A 21,877-nucleotide genomic window follows, 5' to 3' on the forward strand; every position below is an offset into this window, starting at 1 on the left:
AGAAACATTTTTTCCATGCAGATTTTTTTATTATTATTAAATTTAGGCATTAAACCAGGTTGGAAAACCCTTGGCCCTCCAGCTATTGTTGGGTTCTGACTCCCATCAGCCAGCATGCCCAATGGTCAGGGATGATGGGGCTTGTAGTCCAGCAACATCAGGGGAGGAGGGCACCAGTTCCCCAGTTCTGCTTTAGTTCTTTTCTTAAACTAGGCAAAGAGAACCCATGGGTCTCCAGATGTTGTTGTGCTACTACACCTTTCATCATTCCTGACCATTGGTCATGCAGGTTGGTGCTGATGAGAATTGAATCTGACAACATGTGGAGGGCCAAATGTTCCCCATCGCTTCCTTACAGTGAAGCACAACCCTATGTATGGCCAGTTCTGTCCTGTTTCCTGGGAATGCTCTCAAGCTGGTATTGCCCCAGACCAATGCATACATGCAGTTTGGCTCTGCCGGGAGGTTGGGATGGCGGTGGACAAAATGAAGCAGGGCTCAGTGATAATGTGAGGGGATAATTTGCCTCATTACGAATGTGCTGGAACGTGCAAATGTGCAGTTCCAGTTATTTGGTTTGCTGTTAACAGTGCAGTCCCATGCATAATTACACAGATGTAAGTCTTGCTGTGTTCAGTAGGGAGCACTCCCAGGTAATTCTGTATAGTATTGCAGCTATAATCATGGGATTCCCCCCCTTTACAGGAAGATTGTTTATATTTTAGTGCTTCATCCAGTTAAACTGTTTTATTAGGACAAGGGAAATATTATTGTTATTCTGCACCATCATCACTTTCAAAATACTGGTGTTCCGCTTTATATTCTATTCCCTTCTTTATCCACACATCTCACTATTTTGATTTTTTTCAGATAGATTAGCTACTGTCTGGGGATCTTTTCCTTGTACCATCTGCTGTTTTTCATCTTGTGAAACAGAACCCTAAACATTCCTGCAGTGCCAATTTCTCTTAAGCTGCCATACAAATTACAATGGGGAGATATCACAGCCAAATCATATCATAACTAACTTCTATTGCCTAATCCTTATTAGCTGATAAACAGATATCTCCCCAGCCCAGTGATTAATGTGACAGCATCAAATGTACAAATGATGCAATCCTAAACTCCCTTACCTGGGAGCAAGCCCCTTCTGAACTCAGAGGCATTTGCTTCTGAGTAGACACGGATTGGATTACTCTGTAAAAAAAACAACCCCTTAACATATAACTGTCAACAATGGCATACAAGAGCCAACATTCAGACATTTGAGATGGATATTTTAAGTACAATTATCATCCTTAAAATTAGAACCCATTTGTATGTATAAATAGTGTACGCTCATGTGCGTTTTAAAAATGTTCTTGCTGTGACCCCACTTTTCAGCCAGGCTCTTGATCTTACATGAAAATACTGAAAAGCCATATTTACATAATAAAACCAGCGTTAAAAATAAGCAGCAGGACATACATTAGCATACAGATAAATGAAACTAGTAGATTTAAAAGGTCTGGACAGTGAAGAGAGAGAGAGAGAGAGAGAGAGAGAGAGAGAATTGGTTCCATTGTAGAACTGCTCTTACTCTCAATAAGTTTCTCTTCAGCCAAAATCTTCTATCCCAACATAAGCCCATTAAGTTGCCTAAGTCTCTTTCAGGCAGCAGAACTCAAGTCTTTGCCTTCTTCCAGGTGGCATTGCTCTTCATGCTTCCCCTTACACTTCTCTTTTTCATGCTAAACATATCCAGTTCTTTCGGTTGTGCCCCTTAGGGCTTGTTTGCCATAGGACTCACCACCTTCAATGTCATTTGTTGCACTGACATAAGTGCTACCAGGAAACTCTGTCAAAACAAGAGTTTTCTCAATCCATTTCTCAGTCCATCAGCCTTCAGGTCTCTCTGTGTGTTTCCCCTTTGCTATATATTAAATGTACTAGCTCACTGTATGTTTATTTCAGGAGAAAGGTAAAGGTAAAGGTACCCCTGCCCGTACGGGCCAGTCTTGACAGACTCTGGGGTGTCCGCCCATCTCACTCAAGAGGCCGGGGGCCAGCGCTGTCCGGAGACACTACCGGGTCACATGGCCAGCGTGACATCGCTGCTCTGGCGAGCCGGAGCCGCACACGGAAACGCCGTTTACCTTCCCGCTAGTAAGCGGTCCCTATTTATCTACTTGCACCCGGGGGTGCTTTCGAACTGCTAGGTTGGCAGGCGCTGGGACCGAGCAGCGGGAGCGCACCCCGCCGTGGGGATTCGAACCGCCGACCTTTTGATCGGCAAGCCCTAGGCGCTGAGGCTTTTACCCACAGCGCCACCCGCGTCCCTTTATTTCAGGATACAGAGCCATAAAAACCCAAATACATCCCTATATATATGTTTTGTAAGAAGAGATGTAAAGGAGATATTAAGGGCACCCAACCAAAGATAAACTATTTTAAGCCCCACTGATTTCAATGAGACAGTGATGAAATATTTGACTTTGAAATCAATCGGATTTACAAAGTGCTGAATTTGGTGGCATTGTGCCCCAAATATATAGCAAAATACCCAGTGGATTTTTGTATTGTATATTGCATTAATCAGGCATTGACAATTCAATCCTATGTATGATGTGAGTATCACTGAGTACAATACAGCTTATTCCCCAGTAAGTGTGCAGAGGGGTTGCAACCTGAGTTGATTAATTACATGACACTTCTTTCTTTCTTTTTTTGCAGATACTATTCCTCAGTCTCATATGCCTTCTCTTTCTCCTTAATTGCATCCAGGGAGCCAGAAACTGCTGAAGAAAGAAGTATATTTAGGACTCCTGAATTTCCCTTCACAAATAGCTCCAAAGTGAGATGCAAATCAAGTTTACATCCTCTACAATCTGGGCAGCCTGCTCACTTTTGAGGTATTCCATTAGCACAACATTCTCAGGCAATATACCCCGTTCTGCATCATTACATCTTGCGCACCGAAACTGCAGAAGCTGCTGACAACATCGGTTTTAAAAGTGCATTTCACAGATACAAATTCCTGCTTCTGAAGTGAAGGTTTTCTTTTTAAAATAGCTGTCATGAAGTTAAAAGTTACCCAAAGCTTGTATTCACATTCACAACTGTCCCAGATAGATAAGTTCTGGTCAATTGCCAGATTTTTCCTTTTCCACTTTTCCTAGCAGTTAGGGACCTAGCCCATACAATAGGTGAGGGGATAGCCCTGCATTTTGGATTTATGAGAAAGGCAGGTAACCTATTGCTTCTTTAGAAAACATTCGTGAAATACATTTCCACAAGGACACTAGGTAGAACCACCTCAGACAGGCATCATATGAGATGTGCCCAGGCCAAAATTTTAAGAAAAAAAAAAAAAGAAAAAAAAGAAAGGAGGCAAGTAATGACTTCAAGCCTTAGAAGGTTTCTCCTCATAAAAAATAGCTATTTGGCTCACCATTTCTATACACCTGGGCAGAGAACTGGGCGGTTCTCATGCAGAAGCCCCATTGACAAGGGGTGTGGATCTGACCATGCCCCCACTTCTCACATCACAAGCAACTATACATTCCATCAAGTACTTGTTGTGATGTACGTTACCTAATCCCTGCTTCAAGATTTTGAGGTACTAGTCGTTTCCATTCTGGACATTTTTCTCAATTGCTGCAAGATTTATTCATCACCTCTTTCTACAATATCTTTTTAGGTAGCAACTTGCTTGTCTAGGATCAAACACACTGGAAAATTAATTGGACTGAACCACAGCTAGAATGTAGTAACAGATAACGCGGTATAGGTCACGGAACAAAAACACATTGCTTTGTAACCAGATCAAGCTTTCTTCCTAAGGAATCAGTTCAGCTTCTTGTGGTTAGGATTTCTATAGCATCCCCCCCGCCCTTGGTACAAGACACTAAACAGGAGTTTAAAGTGCCACTGAACTTCACAAGACCATCACATCACACTACATCAATATGCTTTATATTAATGTTATTGAAATCTGACAGGTGGGAAAAGCCTGAAACTGCTGTTGGCTCTGTATTAATCTGATTACAGCTGAATAAAGAGAAATATGTCAATCCCTGGGGTTCCTCCTCACCCCCTGCCATCCTAAAGGATACCTCAGCACTGCAAGGATAAATACTATTTGGAAAATACATCCATTGCACAGTCAACATAAAGTCAATGTACTTGCTCAGGTGGGGGGAATATTGCAACCGTACTCCAACTCTTGATGAGTGCAGTAAAAGCTACTGATCAGAACTATTAAAGAACTCAGTTGAGACATGGCCACCAGGTCTATCCCAAGCAAAGTGTACATTTATGGGAGCTCGTTTTTATCTTTGAGATAGCTGTAGAGTGCATTCAGTCCTCCATCTATAATCTGTGGCAGTGGCTTGGACAAAGGGTTGTGCACAATGTGTAGCCCCTTATCCATTGGATTCCAAGCAATTTTTGGCAATCGGCGCAGCAAATAGAGTTCATCTGGAAGCATTTGAATGGAATTGTAATCAACATTTAGAAGTTCAAGAGCAGTGACTGAGCAGATAGACCTTGGCAAGCTGCGAATCTTGTTATAATCAGCAATCAAGATCTGCAGGTTGACTAGAAATTGGATACTGTCTCCAATGTTTTCAAGCTTGTTGCAGCCTACATGTAGAAAATCTAAATTCCGCAACGCAAAAACACTTAGGGGAATGTAAATGAACCGATTGTTGCTGAGGTTCAGCTTTCGCAGGTTTATCAGGTCTGTGATGCTCGAAGGGAGATGGGAGATGCAGTTGTGAGAGAGGCTCAACACTTCCAGCTTCTTGCAGTGTCCGAGTTCGGCCGGTACTTCCGTCAAGCAATTCATGTTGACAAATAAAACCTTCAGGTTCCTGAGCAGCCCAATCTCTTTCGGCAGAGACCTCATGCGATTCCCACACAGGTTCAGCACCACCAACCTGTCAAGTTTTGCCAAAGCAGGAGGAAGGACCACCAGCTGGTTGTGGGAGAGGTTCAGTTTCTGGACCTGTGGCAATCCCCACAAAAAGTCAGGCGTTCTTGTCATCCCTTTCATGATGAGGCTCAAGCTGACATACTGCAGTCCACGCTTCAAGAGTGCTCTTGGGTCTTTCCCAGAGAGGAGAGCGTCTTCCCACAGAGGTAACTTCTGACTCCTCTTCAACAGCATCGTGCTTTTCTTCTCTTGGTTCTTGGAGTTCCTTCCACCCATAAAACCTCCAGCTTTGCTGCTTCTGCTGAGGGAGATTTTGTTTTATGGGCTTCTGCAACTAACACCTGGCAAAAGGTTTCAGCTTTCAGGAGTTTCATAAAAGAAGATCAACCCAAGAAGAAGTGCAAAGACTTTGAAGAGCACCTTTCCTGCTAAACAGCCTCTGCAGCTGCTGAAAGAAGTTTCACTTTTCCAGGATGGGGCTTAAAGATGTTTTCCTTGGTGCTATCTGCTGTCATGACACACTGGCGACTGACACTTCTGAGCAAACCTGTTCCATTCAAGCTGAATGCCACGAGGCAGCTGTCACTGTCATTTTGTCTGGGGCTTTATTGGAGAGATACGCATCCTCATTGCAAAGAGGTCACTGCAGTGCTGTATATAACTTTACCATGTCAGCTTTCTTGGATATCTGGAGCATGAGGTAGCAGCAGGACAATTAGGAAGAGTAACTATAAAAAACATGGAGAGAGGATGATCCCCTCCCCTCTCCCAGTACTGTTTATTCAGCTGAGGAACAACCTTCATAATAACTTTAATATCTACAGCTGCAATTTTTTAAAAAGAGGGAATTCCACACATAAATTTTATTTTTGGATTCAATTTTATTCAAATTCAAAAATAATCCAGGATGCCATTTTCGGAGGTGAATTCAAGGACATGTGTACTTCTGCTTCCCCATTAAAATGGCAAGAAAGAACTGTATACTGGCATGGTGCCCTAAATTTCATCTTTACTCCCAAGATTTTGTGGGTTCATGATATTGCAAATGGATTTTTTCTGACTACAATCCTACACCCACTTACCTGGGAATAAGCTTCACTGCACTCAATGGACCTTGTTTATGAATAGACATGTATAAGATTGCACTGGTAACAATTTCTAAAAGTCAGCACAGTTAAAACCCGCAATTACTTCCTTTGGGTATAAAAGTGCTTAACTTTGAAAGGATTGTACAGATCTGAACGAAGACAATCAAGTTGACCGATTTGATTAAAATAAGCAGGAATGTACCTGCTTATTTCAGATAGTGTTTGACCACGGGCAACTACCATGGAGAGATAAATCACATTTTCCTATGCAGCTGGGACTCCTATTCCAAAAAAGAAACACAGCCTAATGCTCTGAGAAAAGAATATGTTATCAACAGATTTTCACTTAACAAAACCAAACCACCCTTTTACAGGCACATAGGTATACAAGTGATAACTCTTTCTATATGGTTGGAAGACAAGGCCATTCTGAAGAGTTTGCCTGGAGTCACACTACAGTTCAGTACCAACTTCTGACTTCCAGTTCCCTTTCCATCCCTTTCCTTTGGACCATGATGCCCTGAGGGCAGAGAAAATGAAAGAGAAGTTGAAAATTAATTGAGCAAATACAATCTAATTCTAGCTGGTATTAAGTTTAAAACAACTGCATGATTCTTAAACTGAAAGCACCCTGGACTTGATGTTTGTTCCTCATAAAACAAAAAAACTTGAAAAAGGAGCAAATCAGTATGACCAGAAAGGATGTGGATTCAGCCAATTGCATCTCAAGTTCATTGAAATAGTGAATGAAAAGAACAGGCATGGAAGTAATGTAACCAAAGCTGCTTCATAGGGTTAATCCCGGAGTCATGACTGCTCTACAAATTTCACAGGTAGAAGTTAAAGAAACTCTGGAATATCAATAAGTCATTAAAAGAAACAACAACAGACTGCAGGCAGACTCTATTAAACCATGTCCCACTTAGTCCATTATGGCTTTGTCTTGAATAGAGAATACTGACAGTTCTTCATCCTTTAATATTTAAACTATTGAGTAGCTTTAGCTAAAGATAACACATTGATGAGAGAATCCCAGTGGTCCACTGTAGCAAAATATAACAAGTTCTCAACAAGTCGTATTTTTCAAGGCATTCATCCTCCACCAGTCACTGTAGCTTGCTGGTTTGTCTGCATCCCTGGTTCTGGAAAAAAGAAAAATACTGATAGCGGACTTCCTAAAGGCACCACTTTAGGGTTTGTCTATCATGTCATATAATGTTCCACTCTCCTTGGTTATCTCCCTCTCTCTTTAATTAGTGCCCAGTTCTGTCAGGTAGGAAAAAGTGCACGGCCATATTCTGAAGAGACAAATTATAAAACAAAAGTCTCTTTTGATCAGAAGTTGCCAATGGAAGAACTGGGCGATAAGCCATAGAGAGATAGGAGCCTAGTAATTAGAAAAGAAAGCAAAAATAAAAAGAACAAAAATTTGAAAAGGGCAGAAAATCTTTACTTCTCTTGTCCGTACTGTTTTTCATTGAGAATGATCCCAAGATGTAGATTAAAAGGAACAAGAAACTGTAGCAGAATGGAGCCCAGCAAGTGGGAAGAACTTGGTTCCAAATATTGCACCTTCCAGTTTGAACAGATTATCTGAAACCATGTTTTAATGAGCAGTTCAGACAGCTTTTTGCATTCATTATGTCTGTTCTCTGCATTTCTTCCACTGTCTTATACAAAATAAGAAACCCCATCCAGCAGCACAATATTGTACTTTTTGTACCATGAACTGAAGGAAATTTTGTTCAAGGATGGAGAGTCCACCCACTAAAGGGGCCCTTAATTCAGGAGGGGAGAACAAAGGAAGAAAGAGGTGCTGTATCCAGATCACTCTGCTTGGGCTGAGCCAACCTGGGCTGATTTAGTCTGGATCCTGCCAAATTCTCCTGATTCAACTTGGGCAGATTTGGGTCACAGCCCTGATTTGTGTAAACTACAACTGTGGCTGTTCATGGACTGTGATAGCCTGACCTCAGTTGTCCATGCTCTGGACTGCTGCAAAACACTCTATATGGGGCTACCTTTTTAGACAACCCAGAAGCTACAGTTAGTGCAGAATGCGGCTGCTTGGTTAGTGAGTTGGAGCAGCCTAATGGTAGGGTTGCCATACATTCAGTATTTCCCGGATATAGCCGGAATACTGCAGTGGAAAATCCAGGTGGAAATCACAAAAATCTATGGGAAATTTCTGGCGTATGATAACCCACATTGGCAGTGTTGTTTTCCTTAAAATACAACAACACAACCCTCAACAACTTTTGTGTCTAGATTTTCACTTTTCAAAATATGGCAACCCTAGTCAGCCATCCAGGAGCAAAGTACCTGAAGTACCAAAATGCTTCCCACCAATATCAAGCATCATGGGCCTGATGATTGACAGGGAAGGCCCCATTGGTGGAATGTTGTGGAATGCCTTCCCTGGTCTCCCTCCCTCCATCCCTCCCTCCCTCCCTCCCTCCCTCCCTCCCTCCCTCTATATTAAGATTTAGGGGGAATTTAAAACATTCCTATGCACCTAGGCATTTGATGGCCAAAAGGTACTGTTTGTCAGTCTTGGAATTATTATCTGTGAGGTTTTGTGACTGTTTTAAAATGTTTTTAGATGTTTCTAATTATTTTTAAAATGATATATCTATATATCTATATAAAATTTAAATTGTATTGTTTTACTACTTTGTTGTTTGTAGCTTCTTTGGGAAGAAGGACAGGACAGAAATTTAATTAATTAAGTGAAACAAAAGTTAAAGCTTCGAAATACTGTTTTAATGCCACAGTCTTCAAAGAGTGTACAATAGGCTTAAAGCAGAAAATCAGTTCAAATTAACCATAACTTCATAAGAACACTTAAAAATGTTGAAATAAAAATGTCTTTGCCATGCACTGGAATTTCAGCAAGGAGGGAAGTTCAATGAGGGGGTCTGCCTAGTCTTAATATTTGGGAGCATTGTTTTGATGGCACAAGCCTATGATCTGCAGATGGCTGATATCCTCTCTCATCCTTTGGATCCAATGCTATGAAGTTTGTCAACAGCAGAAGGATTACACAGAAAGACAGACAAAGCCACCCAGAGTGGCTGAGGCATCGCAGTCAGAGGGGCAGGCTACAAATTATAAAATTATTATTATTATTATTATTATTATTATTATTATTATTATTATAGCTTACTCACTGAAGAGGAATGCCACAGAAGAAGAGGATGAACCAGGCAACTCTAGTGCAGAAGGTGAAAGGTGACTTTGGAGAGGTTGCATAAACAGTTTTCTTCAGTGGCAATCAGGGAAGAGAGCAGCAGTAAAAGGGCGCTGTATTTGACAGTTACCAGGCAGTGTCAATCAAAAGCTGTGAAAGATCATTTAGAGGTGAAGAGGCTGCACATAGCCTACAGAGTATCACCAATGCACAAATTGTAAGACCATGGAAGAAATTTCTGTCTGAAAGCAACATCAATACCAGTCTGATCACATTACTAAATGATGAGTGGCAGAAAAAAGATTATAGAGAGAAGCTGGGGGTGAAGGTGCTCTTCACGACAGTCAATGGGAAATCTGTAAAATAAAAAAGACAGCAGCAAGGAGGTGCCTTCTCCCTGGCGTATGCATGAAGAAGGGGAATGCGGGACTATGTCTGCATGCATCCCTTGCTACTGAATAGAGCTCTGCTTTGCTGAAACGTATGCATTGGTTATGTGCCTAGAATTTTGTGACATAATTGTGGCACAATTGTTCCTGAAATGAGGTGGTACAGCTTGCAGCACTCTGACATTGGGAAAATCACCTCCTCAAGGCTTGGTAGAGATGTATGTAGGGCTTTGATTAGGAAACATGCACACACTGGATAGGATCATGCAAGTGCATTTGCCAGTAAAGGCCCAGCTCTGACAGCCTTCTGGCACTTCCCTCCCTGTGAAAAGTGAGGTTACAGGGAACCAGGCAGAGGGCCTTCTCAGTATTGGGGCCCACCCTGTGGAATGCCCTCCCATCAGGTGTCAAGGAAACAAACAACTGACTTTTAAAAGACTTCTGAAGGGAAGTTTTTAATGTTTGATGTTTTATTGTGTTTTTAATATTCTGTTGTGAGCCACCCAGAGTGGCTGGGGAAACCCAGCCAGGTGGGCAGGGTATAAATAAAAAGTTATTGTTTTTGTTAAAAAATAGTCAAATGCCTTGCAAAATTTTGGAAAACATTTTATGAGTTGGAGGAAGAGTGGAATCTGTAAGCTGACATAATGGAAAAAACTAGAGACAGATGCATGTTGTCTTTATACTCCCAAACTTCCTGGAGTGAATGTCAGTGATCTAAGGTACCACATGTACTTGAAAGGTAGAGAGTTACCAAGTGCCACCATGCAGGGATTGTTTGATGAAACATGCCCAATGTGCAAACTATCAGGCTGCAATATGGAAAAGGTGTTTAGAGCAGGACTCAAAAACACCAAGGCCTGTTGGGAGGTGTAGGAAATTGAAAGTCAGAGGTGCAACTGAGCAGCTAGCTGTACCCTTGATGAAGGGCCTGTCAGGACCTGAGACCATGCTCAGTCTACTACCCTGCAAGTGTGAGCTTTCAGAATGTGTGTGCATGGAAAACGGGCTCATGTACAAACTAACCAACTTTAGTAACCAGGACTTAAGTTCAGAGGACGATGAACATTGATTTGAGAAGGGAAAAGGTGATAATTAGGATGACTAATTGGAAAATGAACAAGTCAAACCATATATGCCCCCACGACAAACTAAATAAACATTTCATTTAACATGTGAAATTGTGAAGTTTCTTGTGAAGTTGCTAAAGTTGACAGTGCCTTGTTCAGGAAGATAGCAGTGGGCTGGATTCAATTCTATGGCATGTCATAGGGAACATTCCCCTGCTGGCATACATGCATCATTTGAGGGTGACCCAGTGCTTAGTTTTTCATAATTGTGGACTGAGGTTATTTTGTGTTAATGTACTTTGCATAAAACAACACATCCCTCCCCCTGCCCAGAGAATAATGGTGGACCATTGATGGAGGTGCACAATGTGGGGTACTATAATTCATATTTTGTGGTGTTGAGTTAAATAAATGATTTAGGCTATTCACACAGCTCTTTGTTAAATAAGGGTTTGGGAACCAGGAAGCAGCTTCAGCATCATAAAGAACACATAACTGCAAGGCCACTTCCTGTTTTCTCACTACTGAGGTATAAATCTTATAAAAACCCCCACACTCAACTTGATTCAGCATACATAGTACCAATTTCCACCCGTGTACTATAAGCATGAAAGTGGCCAATCTCTATATTGTGTATCCACACATATTTTGCAGGGGAAATATTTCATAGTAAGCTGGATAGTTCTCACATTTTGTGGACAACATTTTACCGATGGATTCTAGCATTATGTACAGGTATGTCATTATTATGTTCCTGATGATTTCCACTACTTGAGAAATGGTTCGGTTCAGTTTTATTTCCATATTGGCCATAGGCCATATTATGTTCCTGATGATTTAATGTTGAGAGCATGGTAGATTTGTTGCTGTAATTTTTCCTCTGCCATATATTTTGCTACAAATTGTAATTGCTTATATAATCTCTCTGAGACATGCTGCTTTAACAGTGCAATCAAACAGTGCCATCTAGTGGATATCTACACTTCATTCAAAAGGAAAAAGTCCGAAGCATTTCGTGAGGAAGATTATTTAAGCAAGCTTCCAAACGAATTGAGAGACGATAGCGTAGAGCAGTGGTTTCCAACTGGTGGTCTGAGAACCCCAGTGGGTCTGTGGCACCATTCATGTAACAAAAACTACCTAAGAGATATCAACATTTTCAAAAGCTTGCCTTGGCTTTTGAAAAACAAGGGGTCTGCAGTACTTAATTAACTAGGAACCACAGGTGTAGAGGAAGGAAAAAGAAAAAGTTATTTTAACTATAACTGGAATACAGTGCAATAAAAAATATCTACCCTTTGCCAAATACTGTTACGTTTGTCTTTTTGTTAAATACCTGACAAACTAATAGATTAATTATTACTATATAGCCATTAAAAGGGACGCAGGTGGCGCTGTGGGTTAAAGCCTCAGCGCCTAGGGCTTGCCGATCGAAAGGTCAGCGGTTCGAATCCCTGCGGCGGGGTGCGCTCCCGCTGCTCGGTCCCAGCGCCTGCCAACCTAGCAGTTCGAAAGCACCTCCGGGTGCAAGTAGATAAATAGGGACCGCTTACCAGCGGGAAGGTAAACGGCGTTTCCGTGTGCGGCTCTGGCTCGCCAGAGCAGCGATGTCACGCTGGCCACGTGACCCAGAAGTGTCTCCGGACAGCGCTGGCCCCTGGCCTCTTAAGTGAGATGGGTGCACAACCCCAGAGTCTGTCAAGACTGGCCCGTACGGGCAGGGGTACCTTTACCTTTACTAGCCATTAAAAATCCACACAGTCTGCTTCATCAAACTTGAAATCTCAGGGAGCAATGCAATCTCTATAACACTAGAGCAGGCATCCCCAACCTGCAGCCCTCCAGATGTTTTGGCCTACAACTCCCATGATCCCTAGCTAACAGGAACAGTGGTCAGGGATGATGGGAATTGTAGTCCAAAACATCTGGAGAGCCGAAGGTTGGGGATGCCTGCACTAGAGAGAACCTTTAGAAATGATTGTTTCAATTGCTGTCCTCACTTCACTGTTCTGCTGTAAAACAAAAGCTTCAACAGGAGCACTTGCTCTCTCCACTGGGAAGTCCTCCTGAGCCATCAGGAATCCATTAAATTCCATCAGCCTCCATGGGCAGACCATCTGAACAGGTCCCCACCTCTGAGGTGGGAAAAGCTAAACCAAACATCACCACAAATTGGTCTGACCATGACAATGGGGCAGTATCTACCCCTTCTACTTCCAGACCACTCCTCTTCCCATTTGGAGCCAAATTGAGTGGGTGTTGGACCAATGACCATTTGAGATAGTCCCATGTTTGCCATGAAATCTTATGGCCTGAGACATCCTCAGTGTGGATGCTGAAGTTGCCCAGGACCACTATCATTATCAGAGAAGTTGCTAGTCAGCAGAATGGGTGGTACATCAACAGTTTCCCCAACCTGTGCCTTTGGCCCTGCAATCATTCTCCAAAGAGGAGGAGTTTCCTGGTGATTTGACATCACAAAGCCAAATAAGACTAAAGGCAAGAAGCATTGTCCTGCCTCTGGTGGCCCACCTGCCAACAGTACTTCTATCTTGTCTGGATTGCTTCCGCTATTCCATCCAGACTTTCATAGCTAACAGTGTTTCCACTGCCTCCCTAGGATCAGATGCAAATGAGAAACAGCTGGGTCTCATCAATGTACTGATGACTTCACATCCCAGTCTCCAAATGTCTTCAACCCAGGGATTTCATGCAGATGTTAATGAAGTATAGGGGATAGAATGGAATCCTGTAGAGCTCCATGAACCACAATCCAAATAGTCCTCCAGACCCACCTTCTGGATCCTACCCCTCAGGATAGGATCCAGTTCAGTACAGTGCCACCAGGATCTGTTCTGCCAGGTGTCCCAGAAGAATGCTGTGGTTGGTGGTACCAAGTGCCATTGAGAGGTCAAAGAGAATCAAGAGACTCACACCATGTGTGATAATATCATGAAGTCAAATGGGTGAGGATGATGGTTCCTGCCTTCACCTTGAATAGGTAAGGATTTTCATTTCATTTCGTTACCTCCTGAGCAACTGCCAAAATGGGAGCTGCATAAACCCTGCACCCAAATGGCATTGGCCCTTTACTACACATTTTTTCCACGGTAAATAAATAGTGAATAAAGCAACAATTTCAAAAAATATACTTTATTCACAAGAGCCTGTTTGAAATATGATACAACTGTTGCAAGCCCGCAATTAAATGGAACAAGATACTGGGTGTGTGTGGGGGGGGGTCTTTTATGCCTAGCTTTTAAATAACTTTCTAACACTGACACTTTTAGTAGAATAACTTTAAGAACAAAAATAAAGATACTGTGCTTTATAGAACTGGTTTTAATGATTTTAAAGAAAAAAGCAACATTTCGGTTTAATCTGCAAGGGAAATTAAGCCACTTTTTTGCTGGTTATGCAAAGAGAGGCAATAATCAAATGATAATGCTGAATGGCTTGTTATACTTTAATACATATCAATCAGTAAAATCATACAAACCTAATAAAATATCAGTTTTTATATAACATAAAAGAGTAATGAATTTTTTTTAAACCAAAATAACCTGTCAGTAATTTCCTGAAAAGAATAGTTTACCTTGCTATATTTTGGACAATGAGTTCCACTGGTAAGGAGAATGATTTAGAAAGTCCTGTTGTGTTCTCTTTGTGAATTAATCAGCTGAAAGGGTTCACAGAAGGCCCACCTTGGTTTTAACCTTCAGGAGCTGGGCCAACACTGGCTTTGGAGTGGTCCTGTATCACTTCAGGCCTGAGCTTCTTTACATGCAAGGTCAATCAGCAGAGAACCATCATAGAGCTTTTGCATGTGTGTGTGGGGGGGGCAGAGAGAGACTTGGACATCACCTCCCAGTGTTTTCAGTAATTTTGATTCTCCTTGGACCCTTGGGTCTCAGATCCCTTTAAACAAGTGAAACGTGACACTATATGTCTTGGTTTATTTCATGCTAATGAAAGGAGACCTGTGGTCCTCCAGATATTATTGAACTACGGCTCCTATCATTCCTGACTGTTGTCCATGCTGGCTGGAGCTGAAGTTCAACAACAGCCAGAGGCCCACAGGTTTCTTACTTCTGCCTTAAGCAGAGAATACTATGCTGTCGACTGGTCATCAGTGGTGGCTGATAGCCACTGAAACTAGTAGCAAAGTAAAACATGGAAACATGGACTGTTAGACCTTTGAAATATCCACTTCTTAAATTGCTTCCAAAGTCCCCCACTTCCTTTAGCATAGAAAGAAACAGGGCTTTTCCCCCCGCTGGATCTCACCGGAACTCAATTCTGGCACCTCAGGTGGGCACCATTGCCATTATAAGAGAACAAGGGAGGTGTTCATTGTGAATTCCAGCACTTCTTTTTCTAGAAAAACAGCACTAGAAAGAGACCACACATTTGGTAACTTAAAAATGATTTATTTACAAATTCTTCAAAGGTCAGATTCATGTGCTTTCCCATACGGCAGAAAGAAAAGATTGGCAGTATAACTTAGTTGCAAAATGGTAAATGTTTCTAAATTATTGGTATAGAAACACAAAGATGGCTTGCTAAAGCCACATGGTCTGAACTTGGAGCATGCAGCTTTGATCTCCTTACAGGTAGGATTCACACTGTGGAATGAGAGATAACAAAGAGCTTAGTATCCCTTCCTCCCAAAGGTGAGGGTGTGTGACATAGCTAAGCCTGGCAGGACAGTTTACTCTATGGTCTTAACCCCCTCATGCATTAATTAGAGATACACATGTTGGTTATATGAGGCTGATCTATCCCAAATGAGATTGGTGTGGTACTGCTGCGTTTAAAATTAAGACTTAAATAGAAGCACACTCAAAGCCGCTAGGCAGGAGATGAAAGATAGAAGAATATTGTCATGGTAAATGAACAGCTGAAATGTTGAGTCAGTGATAGCAACTCAAGCACACCTGAAAAGTTTTTTTTTTACTTGTCTCAGTGCAGAGACTGATGATAAAAGTCAGCAAGAGAATATCTCTTGAGACTCCTAATTAGGTTCTGATTCCACATGTTTCTCATTCTTAGTAACATGACTCTAATCAACAGATCTTGTTTACACAGAAACACAATCTTTATAAATTACTAAATCCCCCTTACCCAGCCTTCAGTTTATACTGAATACATTTGCAAGTTGTCTTTTCTTACTCATCAAGATAGCAAGATACCAGGTCATCAAACACTAAGGCAAATTTAGTGATGAAATTATCTTAAAGCAAACTCTAGAATTACTTCAGATTAGATTCACAATGCCTTTCAACTCACAACCAGAAAGTATGTAGAAATCTATAATTTCATTGTCACAGATGCTTTAACAGAATCGCAACCTAATATATTTTGGACAGGATTCTGAAGCACCCCCCAATATAATGGGGACACAGTCAGAAAACCAGCTTCCCTCTTAACCACAAGTTGGGCCAGTGCAAGGTATTTTGGCACCTAATGCAAAATAAGATTCCATTAAATGTCCAGAAGCCATTAAATGTTCTGGTATTTGAATGGTACATCAGTAGTGATAATGAATCATCATCTAGTATTGCATCTGAGAGCAATAAACTTTCATAGAGGGAAGGGGACAGTTTGCAATACCTCGTCACTGCTCCTTGTCTCTGCCTAATAATATAATAAGGTACAAAATGGAGAAACATTTATGTGGTTTACTGTCAGTTTCCATGAACATGTGAACCATGTTATAAATGCATATTCTGCAGCTTTGTCTTGGTTCATCTATTGTTTTAGACTGATTTTTTTTCAACCACTGAGTTTCCATTCAGATCCAACTTTTTATAGTTATCTCATGCTAAAGATCTACATGGAACCATAGTTTTAAGTTCAGTGAGTATTCAGGTAACTACCTACTTCCTGTCTACCCAACTCAAATTTTTCATAGAAATGCATTCTAAATCTTAAGAGGCAATTTAAGGGTGCCCATCATCAGGACATGCGATGATGGGTGGAGTGGCTGTGACTTGCTCCTACATCAAACAGCACCCTAGGCAAGGAGCATCTATCACATTCACTCTATTGGCTTAATATATTTAGAATATTTTCTTTATTATCACAGTTGTAGCCCATTTCACAACTATGATGCATGGCTTAACTTTGTTATAGAAGGCAACATGTATCTGGATCACCATCACTCATGATACTAGGTATTGCATAGGCAATGAGGTTTTTAAAAAGGTGTTGTCAGCTTTAAATGTGAAGATAAAATGTTGGTACTAGAAATGTGAGATTTGAGTGGCAGGCTCCCTGATCCCAAGCCAGGCACCTCAGACTTGGGCCCTGCCTGCCCCTAAATTTGGCCCCTGCTGCTTAATTTATAAAGAGGCGCTGGTGCCCATCAGCCTACATCAGAACTCCACCAGCTAATTTACAAAGCTCTGCCCCCTAATGTCAGGTGTGCAACTGCCAACTTTGGGGTGCACTCCTAAAAATGCACTTTTCATAAGTTGTGGATATCCTTCCAAACGTGAAAACAAGTTCTGGTTCTGAATTGCAGCTCAAATCAAGCTCCAAGTTGAGAGAGCAACTTTTCTGTTATGGCTTCGGATACACAGTGGAATTAAATGAACATTGTATATGAATACTTCTCTGTCTCCCTCCCCATGTATTCACTGGCTTTATCCTGATTTAAGACTATAGAAAGCGTCATTCCAACACCAAATGCCACTTTTCCTTTGTAACACAGGATGTCCCGGGGTGGGCATTTCACATGGATAGGATAGAGCATATTCTTCCTGTTCAAAACACCCTGTCTCACAACGGATTCCTTGAGTTGAATGCAAAGCTTGCAACGTAACTAAACGCAAGCGGCTCTACAGTCATTGTTCTTGTTTCCTCGGGAGATTTCTCTTTTTTTTGGGGGGGGGGGGGTCGCGGCACGTCGGCTTAAAATAGCTCTGAGCGGCTCAAGAATGTGTCTCCCCTGCGCCTACCCCAGCTACTGCTGGAACGAACCACGAGCGGAGTGGGGGGGGGGAGAGATGGAGAGAGGGAAGGGACGACGCTGTGGCTGGGAAGGGGCTCGGGTAGTCCAAACACCGCCCTGGGAATCTTGAGCTGGAGCCTTTGGAGGGCAGCTTTCTTGACTCGCGGGTTCCCAGAGGAGGAGCCAGCCCCGAGCCCTCTGGGAGAACCCCGCCCTTTGGGGAATGGTATCTGCCCGACCCTCTCTCCGCTTTCGAGGGACGGAAGGCTCACTTGCCGCAGGGGGCGGCAGAGGCGGGCGGCAATAAAGGGGTGGGCTGAGGGAGGGGAGAAGGAGGAAGGGGGGGGGATTGGCGCGCTGGGCGAAGCAGCAGCAACAAAAAGGCTCCGGGGAAACTTTCCTCTCGGGCTGAGGCTTCCCGCGCTTCCACCTGTGGAGCTGCTGCCGCCGCCGGCGAACAATCCCCGGGGGACGAAGATGGGCTGCTGCTGCTGCTGCTCCTCCTGGCAACTGGCGCTCCTGGCTTCGCTGCTCTTCGCCGTGGCCGACGGCCAGCTCCGAGGTGAGGAAGCCGCGCCGGACGGGACTTGAGGGACTCCCTGCCCCCCCCCCCGCGGAAGGTTTAGCGCGGCGCCTCAGAATGGCAGTGCCGGGTGGGGTGGGGGTGGCCGGCCGAGCACGTGCGAAGGGTGCCGTTGCAACACGTGCAAAAATGGACTCCGGCTTTCCTGCCCCGCCGCCTCGCTGGGGTTTCCCACTTGGAGGATGCGACGCCTTCAGGCATTCCTCGCCACTCCCCCCCCCCTCACTTCGACGTCCTCTGGGTGGTTTGCAAAGGCGAGCCGGGCAAGGTGCGACCAGCCTGTTTCTGGTGGCTGCCCAGGAGCGCTGCCCGAGGGACGTGGTTCTTGTAGGGGCAAAAATGCACGTGAAGCCTGCATTGGGATTTCTCTCGTTCGGGAGAGAAACCCCTGGCGATTCCACCAGATTAAAAATAAATAAGAGCCATTATTGTCTGGCTACCACGTGTTTAGAATGTAGCTTCTTGTCTCGCTTGAAGAAAGCAGATGGTGCCACTATGGGAGACTTGGCGGGGCGCGTCTCTGGTTTATTTTGCACTTTTTGTAGATGTGTGTTGGTGTGAGTCAAAGTCCTCTGCCCCAGCTGTGGCAGGGTTCCTTCTTCCCCTGGCCTTTCCAAATGGCTCCCCGTTTGGCTTTCTCGCCTCCTCTCTCTTCTTCTTCCAGGACTTTCTGTTTGCAATTTGCATCCCCACTTCTTCCCCTCTTCTCTTTTCCTCCCCTGCCTTTTCTTTCATCTCCTCTGCTGGCGGTGAAGTGGATTCCAATGCTCGCCTTAGCTGTTGAGGATGAAGGGGCCGCCGATTTGCTTTGTGGCAGATGGAACTTTTTTAGGGGTAGGGAGAAGGCTTTGAAGTGAGGGGGAAATCAACTGGTTTGGGATTCCCCCTACACATTTGGGTGGAACTCAAGAGATTTTCTTTGTTACGGTTTTTTTGTATGAAAAACTTTCTTGGCATTTTTTTTTTAAAAGTTTTTAAATACTGTTTGATGCTGTTGGCCTGCTTCCAGATCAACATGTGATTATTTCGGGGGGGGGGATGCTTTTCACAAATGCTCCCTCATTGTCTGCTAACAAGGACAAGCAGCCAAACTTGACAGATTTACCCCTCCCTCCTCAAACTGTTCTTTTCTTTCTGGATGGACAGAGTCAGGCATTCAGGACTGCTAGGAGGGGTTCACTTGCCATTGTATCTCCTGGAGGATGCTGGGCTTTTCCCTGCCCCCAAACGCCTTGTTTCTCGATTTTTGCTTCCAGCCACTTTGAGAATTAGATAGATAGGATCTGGCACTCACCCACAGGCTGCAAAAGGGCTACTGCATCCCAGACTAATGATGCACGTGAACTATGGGGTCCCAGGGAAAGGACACATTTCATCAAACTGCTTTTGTGTGGCGCTGAAGCAAGTGTGTAGTCAGCCATTCAGAGTAGATGATGATGGCATGCCTTATTATTGGGGCTGGAGGGTGAGAGAAACAGAGCTTGGGAAAATTCATTAATATGTACATTCTGTGTCTATGATGGCTGGAAACCCTTAAAAAAAGAGAAAGAAACACGACGTTTTTGCAGTGTGTATCACATATGAAAGAAGTAATTCTCAGCAGATTGTAAGTCGCAGAGATTGCATTCATGCATACTGAGTTAAATTTCTGGCAGAATTTCTACACCAAAGTTAGGAAGGCATAAGAGGCAATCTGTAGCCAGGCTGGAAGCATATGTTGCTTTATCTGTGTCTCCCATCATGATGGTGGCAAAATGTGCTCTTTCATCCATTGGCACACTACTAGTCATGCAGGGTTAGCCAATGTGTCACCATCCAGATGCTGTTGGACTCCAACTCCCAGCAGTCTCAGTCAGCAGGACCAATCACCAGGCACAAAGGGAGTTGTAGTCCGCATCAAGGCAACCACGTTGGCTACTCATAATATAGGGAAAGGTCACATTGGGTCATACTGATGTCATAATTGCTTTGCTAGTTATTGCATGAATACTTTAACTGACAGCACAATCCTATATATGCCTCGTTAAAACTTAATCCCTGTGAGGTAAATTGGTATAAGAATGTAGCCTTAATTAATTTATTGACACACAATAAAGACCCTAGTGCTATGTCTTCTCTAAAGCATTGGGGCTGGCACATACATTAGCTCTGCATGAGGCATGTGTTCCAGTGTGTGAGCTAATGCTGGACTAGTAACCTCATTGAGAACTAAGGATCAGCTTCCATGAATGGAAACATACATTTTCAGAATTCTACTCCAGCAACTGATGTACAATATTCCAGTTCCCTCTTCCATAGTTTCCCTGCTCATATGGATAAATCATTTGTGTGAGTTGTTAAAAGATGCAAGAGGGCCAGCTGAAGTTACCTATGAGCCAGTTCCTCTCAATTTTACCAATGACAGATTAGCCCATTCAAAAGAATTGCCCTGGGGCCTCAGTTCAATTAGTCTGGTAGAGCTGCAAGTGTGATGAAATAAAGTATAAGGCACAGCAGAAAGGACAGATGAAGACGAATATGTAGCACATGGTCAAGGCAGTGTTAAAATCACCATCGCAAGCACTGTTAAGCAGCTGGGTGCTCTGGACTAGTGCATAAGGAGTAGTGTGTGTATGTGTTTTGGTAAAATGCATATGTTTTGTGCACCAGTGGAATCTTGGGGGGCTGTATTTGCCTAAATGGATCCCGCATTATTTTGTAATTCTTTGCTAGTCACATACAAAGGATACAGATCTACCTTGGCTATGTGCATTAAGCTGTTAATAGTGAGTATGGGAGCATCCCCACTTTAAAGGCATGGTTGATATACAGTGGTACCTCTGGTTACAGGCGCTTCAGGTTACACTCCACTAACCCAGAAATAGTACCTCAGGTTAAGAACTTTGCTTTAGGATGAGAACAGAAATCGGGTGGCGGCAGCGCGGTGGCAGCAGGAGGCCCCATTAGCCAAAGTAGTACCTCAGGTTAAGAAGAGTTTCAGGTTAAGAACGGACCTCCAGAACAAATTAAGTTCTTAACCCAAGGTACCGCTGTATTTGTATCAAACCAGAAATGGCACCACGTGTGAAAGTGGAAATGCAGTTGTTTCTCTATTGCAGAGATGGGGAACTTGTGGGACTGCAACTCCCATGTTTGCCCATTGAACATGTTGACTGGGGCTGATGGCAGATGGAGTTGAACAACATCTGGAGAATCACAAGTTTTGTGTAGTGTAGGTGTTACATAACATGAAAAATAGTGTTGAATGTGTAGTGAAAGAAAGAAGCACTGGTTGTTTCTTCAAATTACATTAAGGGTGGGTTTAAAAGTGTATAGGCATAATAAATCCAACAAGTTGTTAGACATATTTGGACATGACAATTCCGGAAACATTCTAGCTGTTACGCCCATTGGCATTCTGGGTACTTATTTGCTGTGTTTTTTTTAGAGATGACCGCATGTGGGAACTGAAAATTGTAATCATTAATAGCAATAAGTGAACATTTCTTGGTCAAAATTCTAATCTGAGATAAATTTGACCCAGATAAAATAGCAGTTGGCACATAAGAATCTGCTGAAATCTTTATTTGACTTCTGTTGATAACATTAAAACAGTGATGGGTTTTTGTGCTGTACAGGAAATGAGTTAAGCAATATCCTACAAAGAAGGTATGATGCATCACGTGGTTTGTGTCATCTGGGATTTGC

At 43.0% G+C, this 21,877-nt stretch overlaps 2 protein-coding genes across 2 annotated transcripts in view; one reads left to right on the plus strand and one right to left on the minus strand.

Moving 5' to 3' along the window:
* Positions 1-1,993: 1,993 nt before the first annotated feature.
* LRRC30 (leucine rich repeat containing 30) lies at positions 1,994-5,636 on the minus strand. The gene has a single exon (XM_079982997.1). The coding sequence runs from the start codon at positions 5,189-5,191 to the stop codon at positions 4,295-4,297; it is 897 nt and encodes a 298-aa protein (XP_079839123.1). The 5' UTR covers positions 5,192-5,636; the 3' UTR covers positions 1,994-4,294.
* A 12,342-nt stretch (positions 5,637-17,978) lies between these two features.
* Positions 17,979-21,877, plus strand: part of LAMA1 (laminin subunit alpha 1) — an 87,386-nt gene continuing 83,487 nt past the window's right edge. Inside the window, exon 1 of the mRNA XM_079982830.1 lies at positions 17,979-18,169. Within this exon, the coding sequence (XP_079838956.1) occupies positions 18,085-18,169 (85 nt within the window). The 5' untranslated portion in view covers positions 17,979-18,084. The remainder of the gene's footprint in view (positions 18,170-21,877) is intronic.

The sequence above is a fragment of the Podarcis cretensis genome, assembly GCF_951804945.1.
Source record: "Podarcis cretensis genome assembly, chromosome: 7".
NCBI classification, from domain to species: domain Eukaryota; kingdom Metazoa; phylum Chordata; class Lepidosauria; order Squamata; family Lacertidae; genus Podarcis; species Podarcis cretensis.